Consider the following 23,978-nt stretch of genomic DNA (forward strand, 5'->3'; position numbering starts at 1 on the left):
AAATAATGTTTAAGCTGAAGAAACATCTGTTTGCTATCCAGGTTAAACCTGTTAATTACTGGTATATATCAAGCTTTCTTTGAAAGATGCTGAAGAGAATATTACTTTCAATTTAGTAAACAAATACATTCAAACGATTAAATCAACCTTAATGCTTTTCATTCTATTACAGAAAAACATTAGAATCAAAATAGCCTAAAATAAAAAATTAGTATTTCATTATTTAATAGGTCATTTTCCTGGCTAATAAAATAAAAAAGAAAGAAAGAAAAACAGAACAATAAAAACAGCTGCCTATCATCTTGAGTATTCCCTAGCTATATTTATGCTTGCAGTTTATTGCATTAAAACAATAATTACTAATTGCATTCATACTTTTAGCAATTCTCAAAAGTATGACGCAAAGGACCACAAATAAATTGATATTCCCCACTTCTCTATTCTAATAATTCAAAATTGAAAAATATATTTCAAGTCAGAATCAAACATATTAATTTGAGCAGATTTCCAATCAGCTTAGAACGTGAAGGATAAAGTACAAGGTAGAGCCAGACAATGCCATAAATCATGTTATTAACCATAATCTGTGGAATAAGATAAATTCAGATATTACACTATGCAATAAACCTTGATATAATCCACTATGATTGGTTCACAATGCTAAATTACAAACTAGCTTTATTATTATTATTATTAGCCCAAAATGTGAACCCACACCATATCAGTTTTGAAACCTGACAAAGGTGAGTAATGTAAGAGAAACTGTGAGTAGGAGAGAAGTAAGCCTGTGGGAATTCAAGCCTGTGTAGATCTTTTCTGATAACTGAAATAATGATCTGATTTGAATTACTAATTAACCTTAGTAAACTGTCAACAGTTCTGCAAGAGTATTTCTTTCAATCCAACAAATACCAGTGATCAAGTTAAGTATAAATTTATTTCATTGAAGATAAGCTTTAAAAAACTTTCAATAAAATAAGCTTGAAGATTTGAAGATAAGCTTCAAAAAACTTTAGTATGGATGGATTGTACCAGGAGCTTCTCCTTTTAAGGTGGTACATATTACATATCATATTTGACAGAATATGATAGATGCTGAGAAAGTATTTTCCTTCCTTTTACTGTCACAAAATAGAGTAAGACATTAAACTTGCACTCCAGGACAACATGAGTACCACTGATAATGTAATTACTGTTATCAGGGTAAATCCAATTCCTCAAATATAGACATTAACCATGTTTGCAAGAAAAGGACAAAGTGCCACTTTTTTCCAGAGTTCTCCCAACAATCCACAATATTACACTACTCTTTGGTCAATCTTTATCAACTTGATATTTTTAGCTGAAATTGAACTTAGTACCCAAATAACAAACTGCTTAGCTGTTGCAAAGAGAGAGAGAGAGATGTAAACGACACAAGCAAAATGTTAAAAAGTTATGTTTATGTAGTTACTCATCAAGCACATCTAAATTATATTAAAGTAACCAAAATATCTTTACAATCCCCAAGGCGTGTCATAACTTTTGAGCACCCCTAATATTTGAAAATTTAAATTTCCAAGAATTTCCAATAAAGTTCAAAAATTTGACACTCCCTAATGTAGAATAACGCAACCAGATCACATTTTGGACACATTCCCCATTACACTTAGGAGAAATTATTTCTTAAACTATTCTTTATAGCCCAGTCTACCCTCCTCCCGGAGACCAAAGTGCACCTTCTGCAGTTCCCTCTTCCCAGTTATTAACTGCACATCTCCAGTCCGTTTTTCTCCCCCCCGGCTATCCGTTCATCCATAAAAACCACAAAAGACGTTTTTCTACTCCAGTAACAATATACTATATTGCATTACGTGACTCCAGATGGATGTCCTCGGCCCCTTCCCCGGATGCGCTGCCCGACAAATTTCTCCGGGCGCTCCAGAAAAAGACTCTGTCGGGACTGGGTGGGTGGGGGACCCCAGTCTGTACCTGCGAGCCCCGCTGCTCTTGCCAGCGCTTCAGCTGCTCCTTAGCGTGATCTCGATTGCCGGCCATTTTGGGAGACTCGGAGACCCCGACCCTAAAGAGAGACGGGACGCTGTCGGCTGGGGAGCGCTAATGTCAAAGATCTTTATTGCGAAAAAAGGGAGTGACTCCCCAAAAGTGCAATGTTCCAATCTCTACGGCTGCAACCCAGCTGCAACTGCCTATGAAAGCCAGCTGCTCAAAGTTCAACGGACCCGCCCCTGTGGTCCCGCCCCTCCCTTTCTTCATTGGTTAAGGGGGCACCCATCATAAAGCGCTTTCTCTGATGCTTATTGGGTGGAAGAGTCAGTCGGATAACAGATATTCTTTTCTGCTTGCAAAACAACACAGGGAGAGAGGGCAGCTGGCCAGCTTGTGGGCCTGAGAAGCGGTCGGAAGGGATGGAGAAGGAAAGGGGCTGCAAAGAGACCAATGTGGTGGGACCACGTAATTATTTAAATTTGTCAGATAAAACGTGCCCGGTAGCGTCCCTAAACATGGTGCTTGTCTGCTTTGCTGAAACTTTAGTTTGCAATGTTTCCAACCAACATATAGTATTGGTTTCCCATCTTGGTGGAATTCAGTCTTCACTGCCCATAGTACCAAAATCAATCCAATCAATATCTATGTCTGTCTGTCTCTATCTCCCTCCTTCCCTCCCTCCCACCTGAATCCCACTGAGAGGACAGTAACAAGAAGTTAATGATTTTCTGATCTAAATATGCTTGCAAAGAAGTTTCTGTCTCTCCGTCTGCTTCTGGGATATTCTATCCCTCTCTTTCAGCAATGTAGGGATGTCCTCATCCTTGCTGTGCTGTCCACAGAAGGTAAGAAATAGAGGCACAATTACCGACAACTCACTCTCTCGAAATATATATACTCTGTGCCACTTGTTTCATGAACTAGGTGTAAGGGGTGAAAAACGAAAGATGATATATAGCATTATTAGGAAACTAAGCAAGAAATTTCATTCCTGCTCCTTACAGCTCAAAGAGGAGGAGGAGGTTGTGCTTCAGATTTCAGTGCTTTCTAGATCCTATCCCTGGCTTTGGGGAAGACTATCAGACAAATGTACCGTAGGCTTGACTACTATATAAAGAGCAATAATGGCAGGGCCCTCAAATGCATGCCCCTCCACTGATTGTATGCAGCCAGTTTTTTTTTTTCCCTTTAATTTATATGCCGCCCTTCTCCAGAGACTCAGGGCGGCTTACAATGTGTTAAGCAGTAGCCTTCATAGTTTTGTATATTTATACAAAGTCAGCTTATTGCCCCCACAATCTGGGTCCTCATTTTACCTACCTTTGAAAGGATGGAAGGCTGAGTCAACCTTGAGCCTGGTGAGATTTGAACTTGCAGTAATTGCAAGCAGCAATGTTAATAGATGTTAATAACAGTGCTTTAGTCTACTGTACTACCAAGGCCCCAGTTCCTGAGGAGGAGGCAGCTGAAAGTAGGATAGCAGAGGCTGATCTCATCAAGGTGTTACCAAACTTCCCATAGACTAAAAGGAGAGCATGGCTCCATATCCATACAAGGCAGGCCAAGAGGTTGCTGTATTCCTACTCTTACACTGGGGTGCCAGCACAGGCCAACCCTCAATAGTTTGCTATTGATAGTAGTAGTGGTATGCAGTTAGAACACTGGTCTGTTTGCTTGGGAAAAAGGCATTTCTATCCAGCAAAGATCTGCAATACCTGTAAGCCAGCTACTACATTACTGTTTTGCAGTAACTGAATTGATTTTTGTTCTGGGCTGCCACCACTTTAATTCTGTCTTAAATCTGTGAAGTCCCCAGGAGGTCAGCTCAACTCAAATGACTTTTTTCTTTTCATTATTTGATTTGGATTCCACTTTTTCTTATTGTTTATAAACAACTCAAGGTGGTAAACATACCTGATATTCTTTCTCCTATTTTCTCCACAACAACCCTGTGAGCTGAGCAAGTAACTGAGCAAGTAGAGTCATCCAACCCGCTTTCAGGCCTATAATAGGACTAGAAATCACAATCTGCTATCTCCTTAGCCACCACCTTACGCATTAGTTCAAACTGGCTTTTCTTTGACTTTTTAGAGAAAGTATATAAACACAAATTGAAAATAGAAAACAAATTTAAAAACCAAAAACATAAAGCACAAATGAGTATACATTTCTTATCTAAAATCAGAACAATGTCAAAAAAGTTGTAGTTATCCTTGTTTATATTACTTTAAATGATTAAAATCACGATTAAGGTTTAAGCAAGAATAAATATCAAGAACCATGACAAACACAGTACAATTCACCACATAAAATTATAAAACAGATTGAGTCAAAACTGAGAATCAGTTCTTTTAAAAAGATCACATGAAACTGAAATATGAACATTTACATAAAAGAATCAGTGTTGGATGGGTATAAATATATTAAGGTTTGGCCCAGCAATGTTTTCATTTTGAATTACATTCTATGTCAGATTTACTTTTAAAGTGAAATTATTTTGGACATTGAAACATACTTCTCCAAGTTGATTAAAAAAAATTCAAGAGGGAATTAAATCTCCTTTTCCTTAAGCATATAATATTCCTGTGTTAATTAATTAGAATTCAGTTTTTAAAATTTGCTTCATTCTAATTGGATGAGACTTTATAGTTTCCTAGATAATCTACACCATGGGTCGGCAAATTTAAACACTCAAACACTTGGACCCGTTTGCCATAGAAAAAAAACACACCGGAGCCACAAAACCTGGGTGGGCGTGGCCAACTCGATGTCACTCACTCATCCAGTCACATGACCCCCCAGCCACGCCTACCCAGCCACAAAACCATTCTATCTCTCTTCCCCTCTTCCTATCTCCCCCTCTCTCCCCCATGTCTCTCTCCCTCTGTATCTCTCCCTCTCTTCCCCTCTCTCTGTATCACTCTATGTCTCTCTCTCTCTCTCTCTCTCTCTCTCTCTCTCTCTCTCTCCCCCTCCCTGGCCATCGCCTTGCTGTTTCCTCCCCCACCCCCAACAGCTCTTTGGCTGAGTGCAGAGGGTGCAAACTCCAACCTGAAGCGGCAGGAAGCAAAGGCTGCCTTACGTGCAAATGTGGCGCGAAGGCAGTTTCTCTCCTGCACTCTCCTCCTCCTCCCACTCTCGTGATGCCCTGGCCGGCTGTGGCTGAGCCGGAAGCATGCGCACATGTGGGGAGACCCTCCTTAAGTAAGCCGCTGCTTACCCTGCGCACACCTTTCCTGAGCTTCAGCACTCGCTTGAGGAGGGTCTCCCTGCATGTGCGCACGCTCCCGGCTCAGCCACAGCCAGCCAGGGCATCACGAATGTGGAAGAGCCACACTCAAGGGGCCAAAGAGCCGCATGTGGCTCGCAAGCCGTGGTTTGCCGACCACTGATCTACACCATCAGTTGTCAAGAATACAAATACATGGTACATAATGTATCCCAGGATAAAAAAAATAAGGCAGATTGTTTTCATAGTGGTGCAATAATTTTTTGTCAGAATTCAAAAAGGCAGTACATTTTATGTTCTCATAATCTTTTCATCTTTGATTCATGCCTTTCATTTCATTTCTATCTAGTGTAAGGATGATTTTAAATATTAACATGGATATGGCTGAGGAAAGCTCAGAGAACTTTATGTGGTCCAGGAGGAAAATGTCTGATTTGTTATATAACCCATCTTCAACACAAATTATTTTGTGAACCATATCTTACCTATGATTTTATTTAGAGGGTCAGTTGAAACTAGACAGGCAAGCACAGAAGAGGAAGAAAGGAAAGGTTAGTAGCAGATGAAAGTTCAATGCAAATGAAACTCAGATCCCAGAGACAAGTTTGAGTTCAACCATGAATTATGTTCTTTCTACTGATGTTTTCTGCAAAGGAGAAAGAAAGAGTGCTCCTATCTGTTCTTCTCTCTGTCTCACAATAAATAGAGCAAAAACAGATACACTTTCTATGCATGGTAGCTTTTCCTTAACTAAAAGTTAGTAGATAACTACTTATCTAAAATAAGCGTTGTGCGTTGTGTTACAATTGCAAATAGATTAAAATAGTAATAGAATATCTTGCACTTGACAGTAAAAACTAGGTACAAGTTACAATTACGAATTGTATGAATACAATTGTCCAAAAAACTGCTTTCTACTTTAAGCGTTTCAAAGTGACTTTTCTGTTTTGGATGCTAGTTATAAAATGTACTTACAAAACATTATTTTATATATTACAATCAGTCATCCTACATAAAGATAAAGAGATGTGCAAAACAACACAATAAACATGCATGCAATTAGTGGTTTTATGTTTTTCTGAGCTTGATACAGTTTTATGTAAGAGTTTGCTTAGGGTTTAATGGAATTCATTGGGTTTTTATTTTATTTTATATGCAATTTAGAGTTTCATGGATAGATGGGCAGCCATATAAATTGGATAAATAAACAAATATTTAAATATAGAAAAAATGTGGAACAACTCCGCTTATAACTTTGATTTCTTCATGACAAAATAAAACTGTTACAATACTTAATCAGTTGCATTTTACTTTCACATGTCCTTCCTAGAGAGACTGATTGCCTTCTGGAAGCAGGTACCATTCTCACGATCTCTCAGAGAGGGGCAAGGTAGCCTCTGTAAGAAGGCCATGTGTTGCATCTGGTGGATGCAAATGATCTGCAAACTATACTACTGGAAGTCAAGAAACACAATGGAGGGAAAAAAGGGCTAAGTTTAAATGTAAAGAAAGCCAAAATAATGACACTGGATATAGCAATCAGAGCTGAACAAGGATACTGAAGTGAAGTGGTGAATAGATGCTGCTTTTTAGATTCAACTATCAACAGTAAAGGAACTAGCAGTGAAGAAATGTCATATTTTAGAATTTGGTGGGGTAGCAGTGAAGGCCTTAGAAGAGAGATTTTTCCTAAAGAGATCCTAAACATGTTTTACCAACAAAATTCAGAACTCTGCAGACAATTATATTCCCTGTGACACTCTGTGGTAATGAAAGCTGAACTCTGAAGAAGCAGGATAGACACATCACTGATGCTCTTGAATTTTGGGGGTTGGAAAAGATTCCTTGGATTAGCGTGGGCAACCAAGTAAACAAACAATCAGATCATAGAAGAAACCAATCCAGAGTTTTAGCTCAAAGCACAAGTGACCAGACTCCAATTATCATATTTTGAATACATTATGCAAAGACCCAGCTCCCTTGAGCAGTCTGTAATGCTGGAAAAGCTGGAAGGAAAGACAAGATAATGAACAGGAGTAAGGGGAATGGATTGAATTACAGTAGTTATGGGTACATCCTTGGAAGACCTGAAGGGCCAGTTTGGGCAAAGATAATCTCAGAGAAGATCTGTTTATGAGGTTGGTAAGACTTGACACAGATTTGATGGCACACAATCAATCAAATATTAGTACACATCTATCATTTCCTTTTGTCTCAGACTGAAATATGTTTTCTGTGGTAAATATTTCACAAAAATCATCCAGCAATTCTTCATCCTCATCAGAGATTTACATACCACTCCATCCCTATCTGAAGATGCCAGAGATTGAACCAGGAATCTTTTCCATATAAAGCACATGCTCTACTATTGAAACATAGGGTTTTTTTTTTTATCTAGTTATATAATCATCTCTTTCATAAGATTATAATTAAAAACAGACTTACTATGCTAATAGAAAATGTAGATATACTTGTACCTGACACATTGGCCTTTAAAAAGCTTGCTTATATATACCATTTCTTGGGTTGAATGAAAAGGCGCAACTTTTATTTTTCATTTATTGTTATTTTAATAGCATTGAGAGCCGATTACATTTGCTATTATACTTGCAAATCTCATAAATTGAGCTTGAGTCAGAGAAGTCTTGTTACACCAAGTCTCTAGATATACCCAGCCGGAGAGGGGAAGGGAGGGGAGATTGGTTAGTACTTTGATGTGTCACTATCAGTAAGCTAGATTGGGAAATCTCGAAAGCAATTATAAATTTTTACTGAATTATTATCAAGGAAACTACAGGATTATATCCATGGAGTCATCAGAACGTGAGCTTCACTCAAGTCCTGGATTTACTATTTGTAGAATTATATTAGATAAAATAACTAGCAGTTCATGTATTTCAGGGCAAACTGCTTAATTCTTAAATAAAAATCCAAATGGTGATAAATAAGAAATCTGGAAAGAGAGTCTCTTTCTGGAATACCTAGTATTTCAGGAAGCAATCTGTATTATTATTATTATCTTAAAATAAAGTTCAAACATTAATAAACTTCTGCCCCTTTTCTATTTAGTTGCTTATTTTCCTGATGCTAGGATTGAGTCCTAAAAGTCTTTTTTCCTCCCTATTTTGAGTTGGTCAGACTACATCCACAATATGCTAGGATAACATGAGAATGCTCTAGTTTGGATGTGCCAATTCACAATCAGAGAGCAAACCTACAACTATGCTCCACACGTCTTCTCAAATTGCCTGAAGCCAGGGTGAAATAACAAAGTTTACTGCAAGTCATTCTAGCTGACTCCTGGCCAACTTTCTTGCTGTCTCAGATATCTGTTTTACAATAACAGGTTGCTTCTGATTACAGCAGTTTCATTTTTGGCATGTCTCGTGCTAGGCATGATTTTACTTCTGCCTTATCATCTGTTAAACCCAGGCATATTCACAACTGACTCAGAATGCAGCCTGTATAAAGGAGATTAAAAAACACTACCCTCAAGACTTGATAGTAAATAGTACTAGCACATAAGGGCTTCTCCCTTAATACATTCAGTTTCCTTAATTGACCTCCCAGTCACAAAGTGGAATGGTTGCTTCATATTGAACGTTCATCCCAGCATGAGATAGGAAAAGCAAATGTTTAAATTTGTTTTGGAAAGGTGATAGCAGATGCTATTCCTTTTCACCAACTTTATCATTTTTCTCATGAATGAAGGCAAATGTGCATGTCTCAGGATAATGTTGCAGGATCCATTATAGATAGGTCACACAGACAAGAGGTTTTGTCTTCCAAACTTTCAGACTAGTGCTGGACCCCATCTTCAGGGAACTTCTCTCTAGCAGAGTGTGTGCTGTTCTGTGTGTGATATTTATTGTAAGTGGCTTTTTAGATGTTGATGGCTGGCTTTTAAATCATGAGCTCTCATTTGCTTGTGCTGCCCAGCCCTCACCTTCTAAGAACTTGATGGGCTGGTGGTAAATCAGCACTCCTGTTGACTGATGGGGGCCCTGTTTCCCAGGCTTCAATCACTTCCCTGACTGTTTTTGTGCCTGCTCATCCAACAATCTTAGTAGCTAAAAAGTTGAATGTGTGTCCTTGTTCACTGCAGTGTGAAGCTACCAATGAGTTTGGATCTTGTCTTCTGACCACATGCTTGTGTTTTTGCAATCTGATGGTTAGCTTTCTCTCCCTCTGTCCTATAAAGTCACAAGAGGATTTGATAGATTACATTGGAAGTATCTCCCACCTCCAAGTGAACTTTGCAATGCATAATTTGTCTTCATATGGTAGCCTCTTGGCGGTGTGTGATGCCCACTTGCAGATCTCGGAAGCTGCGTTCTACAACTTCCGAAATGTTTTTGATGTATGGTAGAGTGTGCCATGTGGTTAGTCTTGTATCTTGTTTCTTCCTTTCTCTCCCAACTGTGTAGTACAGACATCTTGTGATGAATGATTGTGGGTACCTATTCTGCTTAAATTGTTCATGTAGGTACCTGCTCTCCAGCAGCAGGTACCTGCTCTCCTGCTGTTTGACATGCTGGGTACTACAGTGGGTTCTCACCATGCCATATAGTGTTCTGATGCAACTCTTTTTGTGGCCTTGTGATAAACTGATTTCTAGGCTTCTACTCTCGTCTACTTTACTTTACTTTACTTTTATTTGATTTGTATACCGCCCTACTCCCGAAGGACTCAGGGCAGTGAACAGCCAAACATAAAATACATACATACAAAATTTAAAAAGCAGAATAAAATCAAATTAAATAATTTGGCCCAGACAAATTAAAACCCCAATCAATTTAAAACAATTTAAACTTTGAGTGTTAAAAATCTTAAAAATATTAAAATTTTAAAATTTTAAAATTGTTTAAAAAGAAGGAGAAAATTAGGCCAGGCCCGCCTGGTGAAATAAAAAGGTCTTTAGAGCACAGCGGAAGGTGCGCAGATCCGGGATCCTCCGTATGTCCGGGGGGAGCTCGTTCCAGATAGTAGGTGCCCCCACAGAGAAGGCTCTCCCCCTGGGGGCCGCCAGTCGACATTGTTTGGCCGACGGCCTCTCTCTGTGAGAACGTACCGGCCGGTGGCAGGCTATTGGTGGTAGTAGGCTACTGTCTAGTAGTTGTCTACTGACAAGTACATCTAAAATGGCAATTGCCTAGCTGCTTCTTCCTCCATTGTGAACTGTATGTCAGGGAAGATGGAGTTCAGTATGGTATGGAAGTTTTTAAGTGCATTTCTCTTGATGATGACAAATGTGTCATTCACGTAGTGGCACCAGAATGTAAGGGTGTAGTTCTGAAATGCACAGTGTTCTACTTCATGCAGGACTGTTTCTGCAATGACTCCTGATATTGGGGATCCCATGGATATCCCTTTTATTTGTTCATGCATTTCGCTACTGAATGTGAAGAAGGTGACAGTATTGAAGTAGCTTCATGTGTCCTGGTTAGGTTGTTCTGATCTGTGTTGTACTCTTTTTCTATCTATTACATCATATGCCAAGTGGAGAGGGATGGATATAAATAGGGACACTACATCAAAGGAGATCATGATCTTATCAGGAGCCACATTTAATCATTGTACTTTCATCAGAAATTGTATGGATGATGTGACTGTGCTGTTCAAGGATTGGGTCAGGAAGCTTAAACATTGTGACAGCCATTTAGGCAAGTTTTATGTAGGGGCATCTCATAGCACCACAATAGGTCTGAGGGAGATTCCAATTTTGTGAATCTTGGGGAATCCGTAGAATCTCACTGGGGCCGCATCTGTTCCTCTCATTTTTCACCATTCCTTCTCCGTTATGCAGTTGTTTTGTTTGAATTGGCTGAGATAAACATTCAGTTGGGTGACATTTTTCTCATCTGCATTCCCAATCCACATATTTAAAATTGTCTGTACTTGCTTCTAAGCTTAACAAAGTTTGAGTTGCACTTTGATAATAAACTTTTTACCTATAATAATCCCATAAGAAAAAAAGATTTCCTCTGTAGGCAGAATGTGAGGAATAACAGAAGAAAAGCAAATTAGAGATAGAGAAAAAACATTTCACCTATTTATTCAGCATCTTCAAGCTTTTGCAGTTACATGGTATACATGTCATACATGTGACAGAAATTATGAAAGATTGCCTTTTTATGCTTCTGAAAGTTTGTAAGTGCGAAAAAAGTACTTAGAATAAGTAAGCTTACTGTAAAGCAAACTGCAAATAAATGAAACACTTGTTTTGTAAAATCTGTTAATATTCCTTCAGCAATCTCTAAACAAGCACATAAGTTTATTAACTCATTGATTTCTGAAGTCTATTCAGAATAAACCAGAGATGGGCATCCCCTTTGTGCCAAGAGACACATTTGGAATTTTCATAGCAGCTGTATGTGCTTTCACGGAATGGCTGTCGTAGTTGGCATGACCATTCATTTATTTTAATTAAAGCAATCTAAAAGAAAATACTCAGACGGGGCAATTTTAGAGACATAGACACAATCATATTGGTATTCATTCAGCACAATGCTGCCAATCTCTAAACTACATCAGGAATATGTATGCAGGCCTGCTTAATAAGAGATCTCAGTAGTAGAGCTTCAGGAGATGATCATTCCAAGGGAACAACTCAGCCTAGAGATGAGGAGGAAATAAACATAAAAGGTTGGTATTTGTAATCACTAAAAGTGAGGTTCAATAGTGCAGTATACATCTGGGACAATACTTTTTTGAGACCGTTATATTTGAGAAGAAAAATTTTGCAAATTTTGGAAAGTTAAAAACTTTTTTTTTAACTTTCAGATCCTGAGGTGTCAGGCTCCAAACCACAAGAAACACACACTGAGGTTCTTCTAAGCAATTTCCTGCATTGTTCCTTGCCTATAAACAGAAATCTTGCCAAATTAAAGCAGACTATTTACACCGTTAAACATATACTCTGAGAATTCCTATGATTCCTAAACTTTGCTGACTTTTGCTCCTTTGGATTGCACTCCCTCCCTCCTGGGAATACAGACAACATTCCGCCACAAGAGAGATTTGGAATAAAAGTTTGAAATTAATTATAAACGTCCTTCCTGTGGGAAACTGGTTATGTGAGTTCTTTGTAGGAATAAATATGATAGGATAGGACTTTGCAATGTGGGCAATAGGGGGAAATAGAAAAAAAAAAGATTACAATTAAAGAGAAGAATATTTAAACTCCACGTTAACAAAGAATGGAGCAAAATACTGTAACAATGGATGTTCTGAAGGACATTTTTGAACAATAGACTCAGAAATTAAGAATGTCAGATACTATAGATAGATGGTATGTTAATGATGTTACAGAAGAAGAACAAGTTATACCGGATAAGATTGAAATTGATTTGAATGTGGATTTAAATACAACAAGTTACAAAAAGGATATGGAACATGATATATATTGGTTACACAAATGAAACCAGTTGATGTCTTCATATTTAAAGGGGTCATACAAGTATCAAACTAGAAGAGTGATTTGGATAAGTTTTTCTTCTTGTACGTATGAAAGAGATTTGTTAAAGTCTTGAAGAATTCTCTGAAAAGGGTCAAAAAGAATAGAAATAAAGGTTTTGGATATTATTTGAAGAGATTAAAAATCAAGATTGTTAAAAATAGAAGGAATATTGTCAGCCCTCCAGGTATACAGGAAATACAATTAGATGAACTAATTCTACTTTATTGCAAGGCTATATTAACAGAATTTTGCAAGTGTGAAAGTACAAACTTTCTGCTACTGGTTTCAACAGTCTGGTCAATTAGGAGGGTTTTTTCCTAAAAAATTTTCTCTGACTTTTAAGCCTTCAGGGACTCCTGCCCTTTTTTTTTTTTTTTTTTTGGTCTGATTGTTTCCTAGGCAGTATCTCTTCCCCGCTGTCATCCACACTTTCCTTTACAAATATAGTTAGTTTATTTCATCATGGTTAAAATAGACATGTAGTAATTTCTGAACTTTTGCTAATAAAAAACAAATAATGAGGTTTTTGGATTTTGTATTTAGTTAACAGGTGAGATATGGGATGAAGAGTATATTTGTCATATTTTAAGAATTAGTGATAAATTACTAAAATTGTTTATACTTGTGATAAGGGGGAAATTAATTTTTTATAAACTTTTCTTTTTATTTCTTTTCTACACTTTTTATTCTTTTTTGTACTTTGCATTCATTTTTATATCTTCTAATTGTAATTTTCAATAAAATTACAAAAAAATGAAGCTCTGAGAGGAATGCACTAATATGAAAATAAGAACTTAGCACAGTGTATGTGTCCAGCTGCTTTCTTTTAAACCATTACAGGTTTAAGGCTGGTATTATAGTCTATTTATTATGAATGAAATGACATGGAAATACAAATTACAAAAATACTGGAAATCATGGCTTCAGATACTTACTTGCTTCCACTACTTAAAACCACATTAATTTTGCCAGGACTTATCAGCATATGGAAAATGCTACCTTGAATGAATTGTAGACTGAAGCCAATAGTACATTATGGTGGAAGGCCAAACCTTGCTACACTATGAATGACACTCTCTCTCTTGCATTCTCTACTTAATATACACAAAATTATTTCCCACTTATGACTCTAACAGATGCTCCAATAATTAGATCTACCTAATGCTTTCTGATTTAGAAGTCTAGCCAATTGAGCTAGTCTTTGCAGCAGGAGAGGAAAAAAGAAAATAGGTTTCAGTTGAAAACTTCACTGCTTATTTGAAAGTCAGTGACAATCTATATTATCTGGAGAAGCAACGTGAGAATGGTGGACATTTTTTTTTGTTTTAGCATATAGAAAGAAATGAGGAATGCTATAAAAAATAAGTAAGGGAAAAAACCTACACACAGACACACACAAACACATATTCCTGAGCAGAGCAAATCAATTCAACATTGAAAAACCTGAGTGACACTTTTTTTTCCTGTATCCCATGCTTAATAACTCCTCCCTTCTTTCTGTATCAATAAAATCCAAACTTTTGGTATGTAATTCAAAACCACATTCATAACTTTAAACCATTTTTTTTTCTAAAACCAGGTTAACAAACTTACAGGTATTAAACCAAATCAGATCATAGGAACAAGTTGTTCATGTAGGATGACTGATTGAAATTTGGCACCACATCTAGAGCAAGGGTGTGAAACTGACGTCATCACGGTGGCGTCACGTGACATATTGTGACATTTTTTGCCCCTTCGCTAAACCAGGTGTGGGTGTGGCCAGAGTGTGATGCATCCAGCCCGCAGGCTGCAAGTTTGACACCCCTGATCTAGAGGTAAGCATCATTTTTCACCAGGGAGTGCATTTGGCCTAAGTTCCTAATTGTAATAAGCCAGCAATAGTAATTCATTTTTAAAGCACTATACTATACTTTACTATATAAGATACTATAAGATAATATATAAGATACTATATTTTAACAAGGACACTATTATATTCAAATATTAGCCTATAATGCTAATAGAAAGACATGGAAATGGTATCTTCTGAATAATTTGCTACTAAATATTTGTAAATGTAGAATATAATGTGCCTTTCTTGTGTATTAAATGCCATCTGCTGGACAAATTAAATTATTCATTGAATTCCTCATTCTTCAAGTTTCACATCAAGAATATTTCCTAAGAAATTAATACATTATGATAGATTCTTAAGAGCTGATTTGGGAACCTATTTGTCAGGATGCTTCACTTTGCATTCCTGAATTAAGGTTGAACTCAATGGCTAAAGAGCTTCTTCTCAATCTATGCCACCTTTGAAAATTAATTACCTAACTTCTAACATTATTTTACAATTTTATCTGAACATTCATGTTGTTTGAATAGGTCATTCGACAATGGATTCATTATTTTATTAGCAATGATATAAACACACCTCATTTTCACCATTGGAATCACATTTTTGTAGAATAAATATTTTTCAACAGATGTAAAAGTTGTTTGACCAATGGGATAGGAGAAATATATTTACTTTATGGTAAACAGAATTTGGATTAAATTCCTTTTTTAAAGTATGTCAACACTTTAATGATAATGTTGATTTTATGAGAAGTAACACATGATAATCACGAGAAAATATCCATTTGAGCATCTCTTTACATAAATCATTCTTGCCTGTTACTTAAGTCTGTGATCCATATAAAAATATGATTGCCTATTAACAGTGAAAAGAAGTATAGCTTTCTAGAGAAAAGATGGAATTCCTGTATAATTACATAGAAATAAACATGTGTTAGAGCTAAGCTTTCTATTCTGCTCATATTCCTGATAAAATGGGTTTTGGCCTGGCAAACAATGATGTTAAAATACCACAAAATTCAGTTGCCTCTTTAAATTAATCTTTGAAAGACAGACCAAATTTAGAAGCATATGTCATGCAAAAAGCTTCCTATAATGAGGAAATTTTCCTAAAAATATTTGAAATTCAGCATTTTTAAAAAATAGCCTGGGATAGGGAAAGAAATCTGAATCAATAAGGATACAAGGCGGAAGGACTTTATTTCCCATTTATACCATTTCTCTTATTTAAACTGGCCTCTCCTAAAATTAATTCGCACATGCATTATATATGTGAAGCTTGTGGAATTATGTCGCGGGAATTCCTCCCAAATTTAAGAGAAGGCACCATATGTCACAAGATTAGATAGTGCATAAAAACTCTCTCTTTCTAGGAATCTTAACTTTAGTTCATTCAGATGTGGGGGTTTATTTTTTTTAATTTGATTTATATGCTACCCTTCTCCAGAGACTCAGGGCGGCTTACAATGCATTAAGCAATAGCCTTCATACTTTTGTATATGTATACAAAGTCAGCTTATTGCCCCCACAATCTGGGTCCTCATTTTACCTACCTTTGAAAGGATGGAAGGCTGAGTCAACCTTGAGCCTGGTGAGATTTGAACTTTCAGTAATTGCAAGCAGCAGATGTTAATAACAGTGCTTTGTTGTGTTGTAGGATTTAATTTCCCTTCAGATTTTCTTTTTCCAACATCAGAGCCTACTTTGAGGCTTTAACAAACCTCTTTTGTGAATTCAGTAATGAGTCATTGTCCAGGTCATTCTCTGTATTGTTTGTATTTTGTTTGTATTTTCACTTTAACACTGTGTTATAATCCATAGGGCATTTTTTTTTAATTTTCCAGTTTTTTGAACAATTTATTTATATTCTAACTTTTCTGCGTCAGATAAGACTTGTTTCAGCATTTTAGGTCTCACAAAGTATTCTCTTTAAGATATGTTATTTCTTTTTAAATAATTTTTGGTCAGTCTATGCATAGAGGCAGAGGACATTGATGATACTGTAGCTTCTAGTTTCTGACCCTATTCTTCAAAAACCTCTTAGAGTATTTCAACTTTTATGCCATTTTTTGTCATTTTGCCCCAATGCTGGCTAAAAACAAAAGGCAAATTTCTCTCCCCCCCCCTTTCTCTTTATGTCTGGAATCTTTAGTCCCCTCTAATGTGAAGACTGTAAAATCATAAATTCTTCAATTTAAAGTAGACTATCAGTTTGGTTGCCAGAAGGTGCTATTTATATAAATAATATATCCTTGGATTATATCCATGGAGTCATCAGATCTTGAGCTTCACTCAAGTCCTGGATTTACTATTTGTAGAATTATATTAGATAAAATAACTAGCAGTTCATGTATTTCAGGGCAAACTGCTTAATTCTTAAATAAAAATCCAAATGGTGATAAATAAGAAATCTGGAAAGAGAGTCTCTTTCTGGAATACCTAGTATTTCAGGAAACAATCTATGATTATTATCCTAAAATAAAGTTCAATCATTAATAAACTTCTGTCCCTTTTCTGTTTAGTTGCTTATTTTCCTGATGCTAGGATTGAGTCCTAAAAGTCTTTTTTCCTCCCTATTTTGAGTTGGTCAGACTACATCCACAATATGCTAGGATAACATGAGAATTCTCTAGTTTGGGTGTGCCAATTCACAATCAGAGAGCAAACCTACACCGATGCTCCACACGGGTCTTCTCAAATTGCCTGAAGCCAGGGTGAAGTAACAAAGTTTATTGCAGGTCACTCTAGGCGACTCCTGGCTAACTTTCTTGCTATCTGTCACAAATATGTGTTTTACAACAACAGGTTGCTTCTGATTACAGCAGTTTCATTTTATGGCACGTCTCGTGCTAGGCATCCTTTTTATTTCTGCCTTATCATCTTTTAAACCCAGGCACATTCACAACTGATTCAGAATGCAGCCTGTATAAAGGAGATTAAAAAACACTACCCTCAAGACTTGATAGTAAATAGTACTAGCACATAAGGGCTTCTCCCTTAATACATTCAGTTTCCTTAATTGACCTCCCAGTCACAAAGTGGAATGGTTGCTTCATATTGAACGTTCATCCCAGCATGAGATAGGAAAAGCAAATGTTTAAATTTGTTTTGGAAAGGTGATAGCAGATGCTATTCCTTTTCACCAACTTTATCATTTTTCTCATGAATGAAGGCAAATGTGCATGTCTCAGGATAATGTTGCAGGATCCATTATAGATAGGTCACACAGACAAGAAATTTTGTCTTCCAAACTTTCAGACTAGTGCTGGACCCCATCTTCAGGGAACTTCTCTCTAGCAGAGTGTGTGCTGTTCTGTGTGTGATATTTATTGTAAGTGGCTTTCTAGATGTTGATGGCTGGCTTTTAAATCATGAGCTCTCCTTTGCTTGTGCTGCCCAGCCCTCACCTTCTAAGAACTTGATGGGCTGGTGGTAAATCAGCACTCCTGTTGACTGATGGGGGCCCTGTTTCCCAGGCTTCAATCACTTCCCTGACTGTTTTTGTGCCTGCCCGTCAAACAATCTTAGTAGCTAAAAAGTTAGGTTTATCTGTACTTTATATAGAAGTCCTAAAACTACGAGACAATTAGGACCAGAATTTCCATCACTAAGCAATAAGTTTGTAAAGCATAGCATCACATGACAGCATTGCTGAGAACAGAGAGTAAGATTGGGATCTCTGGGTTATTACAAATAATTTTAGGAGTCATTCCCTGGTCCTTTTCTTCACTTGAGTTGGTTAATCAGGAGGTTGATTTCTGTGCATGATGCTGGGAAACACAATGGAAGCATATCAGCTTCCAATTTGAATTGTCTGGAACAAGGCTCCCTTTTGTCCATATAAAGAATGAAAGTGTATCTCAACCCCAAACATCATCTGGAATGATAAATGATGAGCTAGTAAGGTGATTTGTTAGCTGTAATATTATAAGGTGCCAAAATTGTGAGGAGGTCCAAGCTTGAGCTTCAGCTATCAAGTGTTGCCAGAGGGTCTCGGTTGCTTCCCTTTTCTTCTTATAGAGTAATTGTTTGCAATGCCTTTTCTGCTGTAATAAATCATTAGTAGAATACAGCAAAACAGCCTTCTTATCAGTTGTTGAAAAGTGTTATCAAGGCTTTCTTAGCTCTGAGGCAATCTGAGTCAAAGCAATTTTGTGAACAAAAAACCTGATTTCTATGCTTTAGGGGGAAACTGATGTAAGATCTGGTTGTAATAACTGTTAAGTTGAAATAATGATTTAAAATGGACTCACCTGTTAGTAATAATTTTTTCTTGAATTCACAGAGCTTGGACAGGTCAGTTTTTCCCTGAAGCAGGCAATCCTGCAGAAACTTGGATGCCTGGTCATAAAGAACTTTATAGTTGCAGTCAGAAGCCCATGGCAAGCAATGCAGTTTCATAATACCACTGTTATATATCACTGGAAGCTCTCTCCCATCACTAATGCATTCTGTACCATTACATCTTCAAAGGGACATCTTCAAAGTCAGCCTCCCCACGATTCATAAATTGCCTCTCCATCCTCTCCTCTCCCACTATTATCAAGTGAAATGAAGCGTCTCTGACTTCTAGACTCACAGGAAGGATTCTAAGACTGATGAATGAATGAGCAAACATGCTAATAATGTTGAGGCTTTACTCCACCTATTTGTATTTTGATTCAGGTCACCTACTAGGGCAGTCAAGATAGTTTGCATCTTATGCCCAGATTTCAAACCAATTGAATATGAATTGAATATCTAAAAATTAGCTTCTTCTACAACATAATTCAGTTGGAGGGCATTCTTCCTAAAAAGGGAAGGTTTAAAATAGTTTTAAAAGTTATCAATAATTACTGGTTCCAGGGAGAATCTCTTCAAGAGGGGGACACCACCACCTCCTTCAAAGCAGGGGTGAAATCCAGCAGGTTCTGACAGGTTCTGGAGAACCTGTAGCGGAAATTTTGAGTAGTTCGGAGAACCGGCAAATACCACCTCTGGTTGGCACCAGAGTGGGGTGGGAATGGAGATTTTGTAATATCCTTCCTCCAGGAGTGGGGAAGGAATGGGGATTTTGCAGTATCCTTGCCCCAGGAGTGGGGAGGGAATGGGGATTTTGCAGTATCCTTCCCCTGGAGTGGAGTAGGAATGGAGATTTTGCAGTATCCTTCCCCTGGAGTGGGGTGGGAATGGAGATTTTGCAGTATCCTTCCCCTGCCATGCCCACAAGCCACGCCCACCAAGCCATGCCCACAGAACCGGTAGTAAAATAATTTGGATTTCATCACTGCTTCAAAGCAGTAGGCATAACTGCCTTATAAAGACAGGCACTGACAATCCCCAAGAGCCAGCCCCTTATATTCTTTTTGACTTCCCAGTCAAAACCAGCTTGGGTTCCAGTGGCCAAACGTCTCACAGACATTATCCTATTCACTTTCCTGAAGTCCACAAGTTGGAAGAAATTAATTCTAGCAAACATCACAAGATGCCAGCCCAGTCACCTTCTCTGAGCCCATCCATATAAGTTGAGTTATTTTATTTGCAAAATTTTGTCCCAAAATCTCAACCTGTACCTTGGTAAAATCTTCCTGTCTCCCATATCTCAATGGGGGGGGGGGTGTTACTCTAACAGTAGAGACATAATACCACAATAAGCCTGTTTTGATACCCTTATTGCCATGATACAAGCATCAACATGACGCTTACCCCTGTCTAGTCCGACTTACTTCTAATCTTTTTCAGTGACTTTCAGGAATCTCTTTGTTACTTCATTTCCAGAAGTTCCTCAGGTTCTCAATTAACCAAGGAGCACTCCCACTTCCCACTCTAGAAGCAGCATATATCTTAATTGACCCTTCTGTCCTGCACAGCCCTTTGGTAGCAATGAGTTTCAGAAAAATCAAGAAGGAATGTGGCACGGCAAGCTTTATGGCCTCCCAATTGTAGACCACTTATCAATGCTTTGAACTGAATATTAGATCTGAAGTAGATCCCTGCATGCATCAGGCCAAAGGTTATTGTAAAACAAGTCATAAACCACTAAATTCTTTTATAACTATCTTTCAAGGCATGAAGGTTGCAATCCCTTAGCACTTAAAGCCAGCACTACCTGCCCCAGGATAAATTTCAGGAGGTGAGGTTGGGACTTGCTATGCAGCAAGGTGGGCATTATCCATGCAAGATTCCCAGACTATCCTGCTGATCCAATGACCCAAACAGACATTCACAGTCCATCACTTTTATGATATCCATGCTCTTCCATCTTCTATGATAGTAGCATTGTCCTCTGAACTCCTAGGTCAATTATAATGCACACAGGTTTTCCAACAAAAAAATATTTTTTCAGAATGAATGCCAGATATATAAACAAGCCGCAAACCTCATCCTCCTCTGCACTGATTGATAACAAAATGTCTGCAGAAAAACAACCAAGCTCAGAGAACACCAAGAATCCAATGATATACAATCTGTCCTTCCGCATCTCAGCCCAGTCTCCTGGTGTTATCAAAACCTGCCATGGAATTTGTGGCAACTCCTCAAACCCTCTAAGATGGGCTGCTGCCTAAGTCCCCCAACTCCAAAATTGTGGCTCCTATTCAGATCTAAGCAGGAATATGTTCAGACAAATCCCCCTGGTGTCTATGTCTCTCTCTGTTATTCAATAAGTCAACTAGTTACTGAAGTCTCTTACTGCTCTGTACCTGGCCCCTTATTACGCCACAAAGCAGAGACACTATGGAATGCTGGAAGCCTACGGCAGCTCACTTCCAGTAGATGTAAGGTGAGTTGGGCTAAGAGAAAAAGACTGGCCCAAGGTCACCCAGATGGCTCTCATGGCTAAGGTGGGATGAGTCTTCCACTTTCAATCCTGGTGCCTTAACCACTAGACTAAACTGGCTCTCTTTAATCCAACTTTCCTCTCTCTTTCTCCTTTCTCCTCCAGCCCCCTCCCCTGAAGATGGGATTTTCCATGCTGGCTGGGTAGCCCACTTGCTTAATAGCCAATGCGAGCATAAATGCTCTTTGAAGTTGGCCACCATAACCATCCTATACAGAAACTCCAAGACAGAGCCCAGAGTGGTGCATGACTGGGAAAGGTGTCTCTAGCAATGTGAAAGGCTGCACCATGCTGCATCAGCCTCTGATCTTGGTCTGTTCAACAGAGCAGTGGTGAAATTCAAATTTTTTTACTACCGGTTCTGTGGGCGTGGCTTGGTGGGCGTGGCAGGGGAAGAACACTGCAAAATCCCCATTCCCTCCCCACTCCTGGGGGAAGGATATTGCAAAATCTCCATTCCCCTCCCACTCTGGGGCCAGCCAGAGGTGGTATTTGCCGGTTCTACTCAAAATTTTCGCTACCGGTTCTCCAGAACCTGTCAGATCCTGAATTTCACTCCTGCAACAGACCCTCCTGACAGGCAAAGCAGAGACACTATGGAATGCCAGAAGCTTAGGGAAGCTGACTTCTAATAGATGTGCACTATGACATCCAGATGAGTGTCGCTCTGCTCTTAAATTCTTCAAGTGTGGCATTTTTGGAAACAAATCTGGACAGCAGGATAAGCTCAGCCAGGTGACTCCAGGCGCCACTGTATGGATCAGGAAAAACAATGAAGGCAAGCTTCAGTTCATTCTGTCCTCTATTCCTTCAAACCATTTCTTCTACCTCACTGAGTGCCACCTTTATTTTCAGTCAAAATGATGGTAGTCAGGAATCATCGTTTGCCAGCACTCCCTATATTTTAATTGCTCAGAGTAATTATTTTCTGTTTTGATTACTGAAGATAGCCTGTTTGTTATCATCAAAGTCCTGCTGCCATATTTTTTCCTCTAATGAAGAAGCTACTGTGATGGAATTTCCCTACTGATTGACAGCATTTATATTTGGAATCTTATTTTGAGCGTTCTGTTGACAGTGAGAAAGAAAATGACAAAGTAACAGGATTAAGGCATTGCCATCACAGTCCTGAACTGGTGCATCCTATTACCCTAAGCAAAGAAATAAGAAATGACCAGAACATAGGTGAGATCTTCTAGCACTTGTTGATCTCATTGTAGAACTTTAAATAATGGATGGGTAACGTAAGATTTTACATTAGCTTGGCTTTTTATAAGTGCAAGAATTGCATTAAATGGTGCCTATCAGAAGAAAAAACTGCTTGTATAATGGTTTTCCATCTGTAACTCTGTAAATCTGTTTTGAGTAGTTGGGAAGCATATAACTTTAATGATAAAATGTTTTTCTGAGGAAGAAAGTGGTAGCCTACCATCCATGTCACCCCAGAAAACATCCTTTCTTACAAAATTCTCATCTCTAAAGGTGAGAGTATTTGTAGAAGATTTAAAATGAAGTTCTCAGTAGTTAGATTAAAGGCTGAGAACAATCCAGGAATAAAAATTTTTCAAACTTTTTCTTAACCAAACTAGAGCTATACTACTTGAGTTGCACACATCTGGACACCTACTAGAAGGCAGCAAATAGGATATTTCCTTCATCTTTTCTAGATTTTTACAGACCAGTTACAGCAGCCCTCATAAACCAACTAGTACAGGTATTCCTTGTTCAATGACCACAATTGAAACTCGCAACTCTTGTTGCTTAGCAACACGGTTATTAAGGGAGACATCACATGACTGCAACAGGTTTACAGCCTCACTTGCATCGTGGTCATTAAGCCAATCATCCACAGCCATTAAGTAAGACAACCAGGGGTGGGTTCCACTTACCTTTACTACCGGTTCGCAACGGGAGCACGTGTGCGCACTTGCTTCGCTCGTGCGCGCTTGCTTCTTCACACGTGCAGATCATCAGTGATGACATCGTGGCAAGTGGGTGGAGCCTCCCGCCACCATTACTACTGGTTCGCAAAAACCGGACCGAACCGGGAGCAACCCACCACTGAAGACAATCCCTGACTGCAGCTTGTGATTTTACTGCTGATTTCTCCATTGACCTTGCTTGTCAGAAGCTGGCTACGGATCAAGTAAATGGCGATCACATGACCATGGAAGGCTACAACTATTTAGTCTGAGCTTCCCAAATCTCAATCATGTGACCAAGGAGATGCTACAACAATTGTAAGTGTGAGGACCAGACATAAAGTTATCTTTCCAGCAACCTCTAATATTTAAACAGTTCCTAAATAGGGTAGTCATTAAGGCCTACTTTTTAATTATACACGGAAGATTATTTAGCATCTTCAAACACAGGTAAAAGACTTCTTTATCTGAACAAGACTTTGACCATTTCACTGACTGATGACTGATTTTGAGAGACCAAATCTCTAATCTTGGAGTATAGGTATTAATAAACCAATTCTAGCCAATTATAATTTAAGACATTACTAGCAGACATCCAGGTATGTGCTGCATGCATCGAAGTAAATAAATAAATTAGTTTTAGAAATATTCTCAAACTCCAGACTTATTTTTTTAAAAGACCAATTAAGTTCTACATACGGTAGTAGCTGAAAATCTGAACTA

At 38.2% G+C, this 23,978-nt stretch overlaps 1 protein-coding gene and 1 long non-coding RNA gene across 3 annotated transcripts in view; both read right to left on the minus strand.

Annotated features, from left to right (window-relative positions):
* LOC117665455 (catalase-like) overlaps window positions 1–23,978 on the minus strand; it is a 56,030-nt gene that overhangs the window by 27,307 nt on the left and 4,745 nt on the right. Inside the window, exon 1 of one of the 2 annotated variants that reach the window (XM_034417346.3) lies at window positions 1,972–2,252. The exons of the other annotated variant lie outside the window; for it this stretch is intronic. Within the exon in view, the coding sequence (XP_034273237.1) occupies window positions 1,972–2,037 (66 nt within the window). The 5' untranslated portion in view covers window positions 2,038–2,252. Of the gene's footprint in view, window positions 1–1,971; window positions 2,253–23,978 lie in introns of those variants that run through there. 2 annotated transcript variants of the gene reach the window in all.
* On the minus strand, window positions 11,258–19,228 carry LOC117665457 (uncharacterized). Its single transcript, XR_004591359.2, has 2 exons — window positions 18,770–19,228; window positions 11,258–11,833 (listed from the first exon to the last, which is right to left on the minus strand). It is a non-coding gene; the product is annotated as an uncharacterized LOC117665457 (long non-coding RNA).

This window comes from Pantherophis guttatus, chromosome 1 (assembly GCF_059756535.1).
Source record: "Pantherophis guttatus breed Tessera chromosome 1, ASM5975653v1, whole genome shotgun sequence".
Classification (NCBI taxonomy): Eukaryota; Metazoa; Chordata; class Lepidosauria; order Squamata; family Colubridae; genus Pantherophis; species Pantherophis guttatus.